This window comes from Oncorhynchus kisutch, linkage group LG25, assembly GCF_002021735.2.
Source record: "Oncorhynchus kisutch isolate 150728-3 linkage group LG25, Okis_V2, whole genome shotgun sequence".
Classification (NCBI taxonomy): Eukaryota; Metazoa; Chordata; class Actinopteri; order Salmoniformes; family Salmonidae; genus Oncorhynchus; species Oncorhynchus kisutch.
This window is the reverse complement of record NC_034198.2, coordinates 6,788,305-6,799,972: the sequence shown is the minus strand read 5'-3', so window position 1 is coordinate 6,799,972 and position 11,668 is coordinate 6,788,305. Positions and strand designations below refer to the sequence as shown.

Here is an 11,668-nt window from a genome sequence, read left to right as displayed (position 1 = left end):
TTGCAGTCCCATAGGGCGGTGCACAATTGGCCCAGCGTCGTCCGGGTTAGGTGGTCATTGTAAACAAGAATTTGTTCTTAAACTGACTTGCCTCGTTAAATAAAGGTTTTAAAAAAATGAACTTGGAGTTTAGGTTGTCATATTGGCAATGAGTTTACCCCCACCTGGTGACCAATAAAATAATTACCCGGAAGTGTGGTCTAAGTTCAAAGTTCGTAACGTAACGTGCGTGTTACCGATGCCTGCGTTTTCTGAAAACAAAACAAACACTGGACACAATGGCAGACTTTGGAGTTGAGGAGCTTAAGCGGCTTGAATACCTGTCTTTGGTGTCCAAAGTGTGTACAGAACTTGACAACCATCTTGGTATATGCGAGAAAGATCTTGGCAAGTTGAATCGTCACACACTACTTCTGTCACCCCACATTTGGAATAATCTTACTAGCTTGCTGCTAAGCTAGCTATCTTAGCTACCTTTGGTTTTAGCCCGCTAACGTTAATTTTACTCCCGAATTCCGATTGTAAAACGTATTTTTATTTAGTCATAACGTTATCTATTGTAAATGAGATGTTTACTTTGCCTTGAAAGTGTGGTGGGTGGTCTGGACCCCATAACATGTTTAAGCATGTGATATTTCCCTGAGTTCTATAAAAGCTAGCTAGTTCATGTTTCATGTGAGCATTCTTGGCAAAACGAGAACAAATAATTTGCTGCTGATCAGTTATTTATGATAGTGGCATATTTACCCTAAGCGAATACAGTAGCCTACCATTTTTTTCTCTCTTCTGAAGTTGATTATTCTTGCTGTCTCTTTTAGCTGAGTTTGTCATCTGCCTTGCTGAAAAGCAACCAACATTTGATGGCTTCAAATCACTTCTGCTGAAAAATGGAGCAGACTTCACAGTAAGTGTTATAGTGTGATGTAGCTGTTGGATATGCTTAAAATGAGCCCGGGCCATTCAATACACGTTCTTTCTGGTTTTGAATCCACTTTCACTCTTTCATAGGATTCTCTCATCAGCAATTTGCTCAGACTTATTCAAACTATGCGGCCGTCAAAAGCATCTACGAGCAAAGGTTAGTTGATCATATGCTGTGTATAACGCTGGTTAGGGTCGAATGCAGCTGATGTCTTACATTCAAGTACGATTTATACAATGCTGGTATACAATTTGATATACTGTATCTGATTATTTCAAAATGTCATACTGAATCTCTTTAATTTTATGGCGGTAGCCTCTGAGCCTGTGGTCAAACAGAAGAGTGAGAAGGACAAACTGAAGGAGATGTTTCCTGGATTGTGCAGGCCAGACAATCCAGCTCCCGTAAGTCTCTCAGAAATTAGTACATACATAGTGGCTAAACAAGTACGGTTAAACAAGGCACTGCTATTACGTCCCACTCCCCACACACAGCGTGTGGTTGTCAGTAGACCAATGCTCTCTAACAACACCCACAGATTCCACTAGAAGACGATGATGTGAGGGTAGCAGATGCTGCCATGAAAGAATTGGAGATGTTCATGCCCAGTGTTAGTGGAACAAACTCAACGAGCAGGTAAGGACATTTTGATAATTCAGGGTTTGCAGTTTTACTGGTGCACTATGAATAGCAAAACCCTGAATTGGATGAAAAATAGGTATTACATTTTTTATGGCTCTTGTTTTAGGTTGGACAACAAAAGGCAACGAAGCAGAAGTCGGAGCCAAGACAGAGACAGGAAGAGACGCTCACGCTCTCCGTCTTGCGACCGCGAGAGGGACAGAGACTTCAAACGCGGTCGAAAACGTGTTTCCCGCTGGAGTGATCGCAGTCCGAGCCCCTCCATGGATCGAGACATTGAGGTTGGTTCTGACCGCTGTAAGGACAAACACATGGACCGGCCCCCACCAGAAGCGCCTGCTGTAGGGGACATATTCAACGGCAAAGTCACCAGCATCCTGCAGTTTGGCTGCTTCGTGCAACTGGAGGGACTGAGGTTAGTAAAGAGAATAGGAAAATATCGAAAGCATGTATCCAACACGTTCTGTATCTTACGGTGATCTAATGTTTTGAAAACCCCATGTTGAAAACCTTTTTGGTTTTTCATTGTAGGAAACGCTGGGAGGGGTTGGTCCACATCTCTGAGCTACGCAAAGAGGGACGTGTTGCCAATGTGGCTGATGTGGTCCAGAAAGGTCAACGAGTCAAGATCAAGGTGCTGTCCTTTACTGGCTCCAAGACCAGTCTCAGCATGAAGGTAAGACAGCAACACAGAGCAGGAATGAATTCAAAGCCAACTGCCCTTTGATGAATGATGACATGGAGCTAAATTAAATTATAACTGAAACTTATACTCTACTCTTGGTTGCCAGGATGTAGACCAGGAAACAGGGGAGGACCTGAACCCGAACAGGAGGAGGAACCAGGGCCCTGATGGTGGGGAGGAGAAAATCATGAGGAACCCTGACCGCCCAACCAACCTCAACCTGGGCCACGCCCCTGAGTTGGAGGATGACACACTGGAACGCAAGAGACTGACCAAGATATCTGACCTTGAGAAGTGGGAGATCAACCAGGTATGTGTACATATGTAGGGTTCATCAAGACATCTTTGCTCGCTTTAGTAGTGTGATGTTGATCTATACATGGTATTTTTCCTGTCCTCAGATGATTGCTGCTAATGTTCTTTCTAAAGAGGAGTTCCCCGACTTTGACGAGGAGACGGGTATCCTCCCAAAAATTGATGATGAAGAAGGTAACATTTCAGCATGTTTTTTTGGGGGGATCGGGAACAGTGATCTACTGAAAGCATTAGGGGTGTAATGATTCATCGATACAGATCGGAATCCGGTTCAATTGTTTAAGATACTTCAGTCAAAAACAATCCAAATGTTTATTTATTTATTTTTATTTCACCATTATTTAACCAGGTAGGCAAGTTGAGAACAAGTTCTCATTTACAATTGCGACCTGGCCAAGATAAAGCAAAGCAGTTCGACACATACAACGACACAGAGTTACACATGGAGTAAAACAAACATACAGTCAATAATGCAGTATAAACAAGTCTATATACAATGTGAGCAAATGAGGTGAGATAAGGAGGTAAAGGCAAAAAAAGGCCATGGTGGCAAAGTAAATACAATATAGCAATTAAAACAATGATAGATTTAACAGTAGGTGAGTGTGCAAAGTAGAAATACTGGGGTGCAAAGGAGCCAAATAAATAAATGCAGTAGGGGAAGAGGTAGTTGTTTGGGATATTTATAGATGGGCTATGTACAGGTGCAGTGATCTGTGAGCTGCTCTGACAGCTGGTGCTTAAAGCTAGTGAGGGAGATGTGTTTCCAGTTTCAGAGATTTTTGTAGTTTGTTCCAGTCATTGGCAGCAGAGAACTGGAAGGAGAGGCGGCCAAAGGAGGAATTGGCTTTGGGGGTGACAAGTAAGATATACCTGCTGGTGCGTGTGCTATGGTGACCAGCGAGCAGAGATAAGGCGGGACTTTACCTAGCAGGGTCTTGTAGATGACCTGGAGCCAGTGGGTTTGGCGACGACTATGAAGCGAGGGCCAGCCAACGAGAGCGTACAGGTCGCAGTGGTGGGTAGTATATGGGGCTTTGGTGACAAAACGGATGGCACTGTGATAGACTGCATCCAATTTGTTGAGTATGGTGTTAGAGGCTATTTTGTAAATGACATCGCCAAAGTCGAGGACCGGTAAGATGGTCAGTTTTACGAGGGTATGTTTGGCAGCGTGAGTGAAGGAGGCTTTGTTGCGAAATATGAAGCCAATTCTAGATTTCATTTTGGATTGGAGATGTTTTATGTGAGTCTGGAAGGAGAGTTTACATTCTAACCAGACACCGAGGTATTTCTAGTTGTCCACATATTCTTAGTCAGAGCCGTCCAGAGTAGTGATGCTGGACGGGCGGGCAGGTGCAGGCAGCGATTGGTTGAAGAGCATGCATTTAGTTTTACTTGTATTTAAGAGCAGTTGGAGGCCATGGAAGGAGAGTTGTATGGCATTGAAGCTCTGTCTTAAGTAGTTGAACATGTTATTACTCCAACCTCGTGGTGGTGACAAACTGACACGTTTTCAATAACGTCAAAAAACTACTTTATAATAACTGCACATGCTCAGTTAGGCGTGACCAGATGTCATGTTTCTATGCATGAGCTTAGCTAGCCAACGTCGCCATGACATCGCCTACATGTGTGCTCTATCGGAGAAGCCGTTTCAGCCTGTCTTCATGCTGTACTGTCTTTGGTTTCTCTAGAGATAAATCAGATCCAGCCTGAACTGTGTGATGTTGTAGTTTCTCAACAGGCCAATATTCTACATAGTTTAGCGCATAAAACATGGTAATTAACTACGACCATAATCCATTGCTCATCTACCTGTTCGGTCTGTTTCTTTTATGCCTGCTACGGAAGAGAAAAGAAGGCGCGGTCGTGAGGGGATATAGAGATCAGCTGTTGATATTCAGAGTATGCCTTATTTACTTTGAATTACTTCAAAATAGTGATTTTGTCAGACAGTAGCTCTGTAGAAATGAGAGGACTTGGAATTAAATTATTATGTCATCAAATGAAACAAATGTAATATACATAACAATTTAAATAGATTTTTTTAAAGTAATGTGAATAAATGGTTAATAAGTGATCAGCAGTAACGGCCAGTCACTACCATTATGGGACTTTTATTAGTTGTTTTGTTCTGTGTTACAAGCATTCAACCCAAATAATCGAAACCAAAATGAAAACCATGGTTGTTTTTATAATCGCACTGACCTCAAAAAGCACTAGTCGCTCAGTGCTATTAATATTGCAAGACAACACCGCAAATAAATAAAAAATGTTTGTCAAAATTAAAGATTTGGGTGAAATCCAATACAACACAGAATTGAAACCCTCTCTATTTTTTAAGTATTGTAAAGGCAGCATTATGTTATAGGTATGCTTGTCACCAGCAGGGCCTGGGGAGTTCCAGGATGAAAATAAATATGAAAGCTCAGGTAAAAATGTAGAGGAAATCACCTCAGTCTTCTGAAAACCTAACCCTGGGATGGTTATATTTTTCAGCGGGACAATTTTGGACACATCTTAATGCCAAAAACACACTAGAATGGCTTTTCAAGAGGTATTGAGTGGTCCAGTCTCAGTCCTGACATCAATTTCCTTGAAAATCAGAGAAGGTTTGAATTTTGCTGTTCAATTTTGCTGTTCAATTGAAACCAATTGAAGGTTTCAATTGTTCCCTACCGAATGTACTGCATGAGCAATTTTGAGAAAAGCAATGGATAAACAGTGCCTTCAGAAATGATTCACCCTTGACTTATTCCACATTTTGTTGTTACAACCTAAATTCTAAATCGATTAAATACATAATCGCCCAATAACGACAAAGTAAAAACATGTTTTTTGAAAATATCCTATTTACACACCAGTGGCGGTCGGTGCCGTTTAAGATGAGGGAGGACAATTATTTTTTGGGGTGCATGGCCTTATTTCTATTACAGCCTATTTAATGACTCATTCATATTCCATTTACCCTGCTCAATGTATCATCAATTGGTTTAGGTTATTACATGATACTCACATTTTCCCTATACCCATCATGAGGTTGCGCCAACGTAGCCTAGGAATGAAAGTCTTCAATGTAGATACACAGGTCGAGAGAAACATTTGAGTAGCCTAATCACACTCTTCACTGCATCTAGTTGATCTAGGGTGTAATCATTAGCCCAACAGTTGCAAATGAGAGTTTCTATTGGACAAATTCAGGTATGTTTAACCCCATTTTGTCAGTTTGCTTCTGTCAAATAAATGTTTTTCAACAAAATTGCCAGAATGAATACACTCCTGATCACACGCAAACACAGTTCACTTTCATTTTAGCCACATACAAACAGCATGATCACTTTGCTCGTTAATTCCTTCTTGCATCTACATGCTCTCCTCCTCTCACCTTTTCCCTTCACTTCAGTGCACTACACATCAGCTGTCTGTGAACAGGTGAAAAAACCTTTCCAAGCCAAACCTTCATATCATAACCGCTAAACACTACACACAGCTTACATCGTTGTCACCATATTAGCTGACGTCAGTCAACATAGCTACTAGAACTAACGCGTTAGTATACCCGGTACAATCATGCAGTACATTGTACAGTTAACAAGCAGTTTAGCAGTTACTCCGGCGGGCCCCGGAGGCAATAAATTAATAAAACCAAAAGCTTACCTTGGATAGCCAAAGCTAACATGGCATCCCTCTCTGTTTGGGTAGGCTAAACTAGCTAAGTAAGTGAAAGTCAAAAAGAAAACCCTCCCAAATATATAGCTACCTCTCCTTGCTTCTCCATTTTTTAAGAAATTAATTTGTTAAAAATTGTTCAACTATTTTGTACTGTAGACCTTCATTGCAAAACAGTGTGTTTTAATAAATTATTGGTCACGTGAATATATTTAGTGTACTTTTATCTAAAATTTATAACTTTTTCAACTTTTACTATTTTTATTTTTATGAAATTCACTGAGGATCATCCTCCCCTTCCTCCTCTGAGGATCTTCCACTGATTTACACCCCTGAGTCAATACTTTGTAGAAGCACCTTTGGCAGAGATTACAGCTGTGAGTCTTTCTGGGTAAGTCTAAGAGCTTTCCACACCTGGATTGTGTGACATTTGCCGATTTAAAAAATAATAATGATAAAAATAATAATTACAATTTTCTAAATTACTCAAGTGCTTTCAAATTGGATGTTCATCAATTCTAGACAACCATTTTCAAGTCTTGCCATACATCTTCAAGCAAATTTAAGTAAAAACTGTAACTCGGCCACTCAGGAACATTCACTGTCTTCTTAGAAGCAAGTGCAGTGTTGAGTTGACCTTGTGTTTTAGATTATTGTTCTGCTGAAAGGTGAATTCATATCCCAGTGTCTGGCGGAAAGCAGACTGAACCAAATATACCTTTAGGATTTTGTCTGTGCTTAGCTCCATTCCGTTACCCTTTTTATCTTGAAAATAACTCCTCAGTCCTTAACGATCACAAGCATACCCATAACATGATGCAGCCACCACTAGGCTTGAAAATATGGAGGGTGGTACTCAGTAATGTGTTGTATTGGATTTGCCCCAAAAATGTGGCAATGCGATTAACTTTTTGTCCTGATTACAAAATGTTATATTTTGTAATCAGGACAAAAAGTTAATCGCATTGCCACATTTTTTGCACTATTACTTTAGTGCCTTGTTGCAAACAGGATGCATGTTTTGGAATATTTTTTTATTATGTACAGGCTTCCTTCTTTTCATTCTGTCAATTTGGTTAGTATTGTGGCGTAACTACAATGTTGTTGATCCATCCTCAGTTTTCTTCTATCACAGCCATTAAACTCTGTAACTGTTTCAATTGGCTTCACGCTGAAATTCCTGAGTGGTTTCCTTTCTCTCCCCAACTAAGTTATTTATTTTATTTAACCTTTATATAACCAGGCAAGTCAGTTAAGAACAAATTCTTATTTACATTGATGGCCTACCATTTTTTTAAATATATTGGGAAAAAACAGGACAAAAGATAACACTTCATAAAGAGAGACCTAAGACAGCAACACATGAAAACACAGCATGGTAGCAACACAACATGACAACAACATGGTAGCAACACCACATAACAACAACATGGTGGCAACACAACTTGGTAGCAGCACAAAACATGGTACAAACATTATTGGGCACAGACAAAAGCACAAAGGCAAGAAGATGGAGTCAACAATACATCACACGAAGCAGCCACAACTGTCAGTAAGAGTGTCCATGATTGAGTCTTTGAATGAAGAGATGGAGATAACTGTCCAGGTTTGAGTGTTTTTTTGCAGCTCGTTCCAGTCGCTAGCTGCAGCAAACTGAAAAGCGGAGCAACCCAGTTCAAGAAATAGTTAAGGGCTTGTAAGCAAGATTGCACATTTTGGGTAATATTCAGAGGTGGAAACGTTCTGTGAGAATTAACGGGAATGTATGGGAATTAACGGAAATATATGCAAATTAATGTAGATGTTTTTTGCATTGGTTATATTTACCATATCAAATGGAGACAGAAACATAAACCTTTTACCTTATCAAAAGTAGACATAATTGCAAATGATTAAATCATTCCAATAGAAATAAAAATAACCATTTAGTTACGAATTTAACTTTAATTACATGAGGTGACTCTTCACATGGGATGATTTCACTGAACAACAAAAGGGAATATTGAAGGATCCCCAATGATCCATCGTATCTCCCAAAAATGTTTTCAACATACATCTGTAAAATGATAGTCTAGAAACTAAAGCTTTGGTTGTCTTCCTCTCAGGCTTCCATGTCTTCTCCACCTCTTGAACGTCAGACTCTGAGGCCTCATCTTCACTGTCACTTTCCAACCTTGTTGAGGATGGCTCATTGTCAGGCTCAAAAAGCCTCAAATTTTCCTGGATGGCTACCAATTTTTCAACCCTTGTATTGGTCAGCCTGTTGCATGCTTTGGTGTGTGTGTTCCCAAACAAGGACCAGTTGTGCTCTGAGGTGGCTGATGTTGGTGGGATTTGGAGGATGATGGAGGCAACAGGGGAAAGAGCCTCAGATCCACAAAGTCCCTTCCACCAGGTGGCTGTTGAGATATGTTGGCACGACTGCCATATTGAGTCTCCATCCCAAAGCCCTTGCTTTGAAGTGTACTTCGCCAGACTGCCAATAACCTTGCCCTCATCCAGGTCAAGGTGTCGAGACATGGTAGTGATGACACCATAGGCCTTGTTGATCTCTGCACCAGACAGGATGCTCTTGCAGCATACTTGGGGTCCCGACATGTACTGTGCGGCGTGTATGGGCTACAGGCAGAAGTCTTCATGCTTTTTGATGTATTTCAAAACTGCAGTTTCTTCTTCTTGGAGCAACAGTGAAGTGGGCAGGGTAGTACGGATTTCTTCTCTTACATCTGCAAGCAGAGTCTGAACATCAGACAGAATGACATTGTCTCCCTCAATCCGTACAGTGGATTGAGGTTTCAGGAGTTTCAGGCTGCTTTCCACTCTCTCCCAAAATACATCATCCAGGAGGATCCTCTTGATGGGGCTGTTCTTATCGGAAGACTGTGATATGGCCATTTCTTGTAGAGATTCCTTCCCCTCCAGAAGCTGGTTAGCTTCAATGTGGTGCTCTTATTCTTCTCACTTTGCTTGGTGAGGTAGATTGCTGCTATAACTTGATGACCCTTCACATACCTAACCATTTCCTTGTCTCTCTTGTAGATTGTATCCATTGTTTTCAGTGCCATGATGTCCTTGAGGAGAAGATTCAATGCATGAGCAGCACAGCCAATGTGTGTGATGTGAGGGTAGGACTCTTTAGACCAAGCAGCCTTCATGTTTGCAGCATTGTCTGTCACCAGTGGAAATACCTTCTGTGCTCCAAGGTCATTGATGACTGCCTTCAGGTCATCTGCAATGTAGAGACCGGTGTGACTGTTGTCCCATGCGTCTGTGCTCTTGTAGAATACTGGTTGAGAGGTGGAGATGATGTAGTTAATTATTCCTTACCCATGAACATTCAACCACCCATCAGAGATGATTGCAATGCAGTCTGCTTTCTCTATGATTTGCTTGACCTTCACTTGAATTCTGTTGATCTCTGCATCCAGCAAATGAGTAGATAAAGCATGTCTGGTTGGAGGGGTGTATTCTGGGGGAAGAGCATTCAGAAGTCTCTGCCAATACTCATTGCCTGTGAGCATCAGAGGTGAACCAGTTGCATACACAGCTCGAGCAAGACATTCATCAGCATCTCTCTGACTAGGTTCCTCCATTGAGTCAAAAACAACTTCTGATTCCAGGAGGACCATGAGCTGTTGCTATCGATAAGGTGTCTGATTCATAATTTTCACCTTGAATAGAAGTAGAGGGACTTTTGTCAGAGGTTGCTTGTTGTGAGCGCCGAGGGAACTTTATGCACTTGGCCAGATGATTCTGCATCTTTGTTGCATTCTTCACATGATTTGGCACAGTATTTGCAAATGTACACAGCTTTACCTTCTACATTAGCTGCAGTGAAATGTCTCCACACATCAGATAATGACCGTCTAATTTTCCTGTAAAGGTGAGAAAAAATGAGTTAAAAAAAAAACAAATACAATTCCTTGTGCCGATAAATAGTTAAGCAGTTAGATTAAACAACTCCTTTGTAAGATAAATGTTTTAAAATGAAACATGTATGGAAACAGGTGAATTAACACTCAGTTAGCAGGCTCAAGCAAGCTAAAACCCACATGGTAGCAAAAACTATCTAGCAGAAATTGTTAACAAGTTATAAATGATTTAAACACACTTTGCTGTAGGCTACTATTTACTAGTTAACAAAAAATTATGTATGTCATATGAAATATATTCACCCCACTCAGTATTGTAATATAAATTTACCAGAAAGCATGTAGTTCTTGGCTCAGACAGTGTCATAGTGTGGGCTCAATAGCATCTCAGTGTGCAAGATCCGCTGTACCTGTGATGGAAGAGTGCACTGCACATGTAATGGAAGAATGCACTGTGCATGTAGAGGGTTGCAATTCCATTGAATTGGGGATAGTTTAACCAAAATATGCCACAAGACCTAGAATTGCCTTACGTGTATCCCACAAAAAAGGTTCACTGTTATAAGCCAACTTTTTTGATGAATTTAAGCAAAATCCCTGGGCTTAACTTCCCATGGAAAACTTTTCTGACCCTTTGCAACCCTACTTGTAAGTAAGCATTTCGCAATAAGGTCTACACATGTTGTGTTCAGAGCATATGACAAATAAAGTTGGATTTGATGTGGAGGATGAGGGCTGCAGTAGGTATTTCAGATGGGGGGGGGCATTAGAGGGTTTTATAAATAAGCATCAACCAGTGGGTCTTGTGATGGGTATTCAGAAATGACCAGTTTACAGTGGAGTATAGAGTGCAGTGATGTGTCCTATAAGGAGCATTGGTGGCAAATCTCATGGCCGAATGGTATAGAAGATCTAGCCGCTCGAGAGCACCCTTACCTGCTAATCTATAAATTACATCTCCATAATCTAGCATGGTTAGGATGGTCATATGAATCGGGGTTAGTTTGGCAGCTTGGGGTGAAAGAGGAGTGATTATGATAGAGGATACCAAATCTAGATGTATCTTTATCCTGCAGCTTCCATATGTGCTGAGAGAAGGACAGTGTGCCATCTAGCCATACTCTCAAGCCCTAGACCCTCAGAGGTAGTAATCACACCTGTGGGTAGAGTGGCATTCTTCTTTCCAAACCACATTAACTTTGTTCCAAACAAGGTTAAGGGCAGAGAAAGCTTGTTGGACACTAAGAAATATTTGTTGTGGAGCATTTAACACAAAATCCGGGGAGGGTCCAGCTGAGTATAAGACTGTATCATCTGCATATAAATGGATGAGAGCGCTTCCTACTGCCTGAGCTATGTTGATGTAAATTGAGAAGAGAGTGAGGCCTAGGATCGAGCCTTGGGGTACTCCATTGTTGACAGGCAGTGGCTGAGACAGCAGATGTTCTGACTTAATACACTGCACTCTTTGAGAGAGGTAATTAGCAAACCATTCCAAAGACCCCTCAGATACACCAATACTCCTTAGCCAGCCCACAAAAATGGAATGGTCTTCCGTAT

The 11,668-nt window shown here is 41.0% G+C and overlaps 1 protein-coding gene across 2 annotated transcripts in view; it reads left to right on the top strand.

The window, feature by feature from the left end:
- Window positions 1-221: 221 nt before the first annotated feature.
- Window positions 222-11,668, top strand: part of LOC109870250 (ATP-dependent RNA helicase DHX8) — a 32,024-nt gene continuing 20,577 nt past the window's right edge. Inside the window, exons 1-9 of one of the 2 annotated variants that reach the window (XM_031804486.1) lie at window positions 222-387; window positions 819-904; window positions 1,009-1,078; window positions 1,238-1,326; window positions 1,461-1,558; window positions 1,671-1,979; window positions 2,096-2,240; window positions 2,356-2,559; window positions 2,651-2,738. In XM_031804486.1, the coding sequence (XP_031660346.1) occupies window positions 279-387; window positions 819-904; window positions 1,009-1,078; window positions 1,238-1,326; window positions 1,461-1,558; window positions 1,671-1,979; window positions 2,096-2,240; window positions 2,356-2,559; window positions 2,651-2,738 (1,198 nt within the window). In that variant the 5' untranslated portion in view covers window positions 222-278. The remainder of the gene's footprint in view (window positions 388-818; window positions 905-1,008; window positions 1,079-1,237; window positions 1,327-1,460; window positions 1,559-1,670; window positions 1,980-2,095; window positions 2,241-2,355; window positions 2,560-2,650; window positions 2,739-11,668) is intronic. The other variant, XM_031804487.1, reaches the window with a different exon arrangement.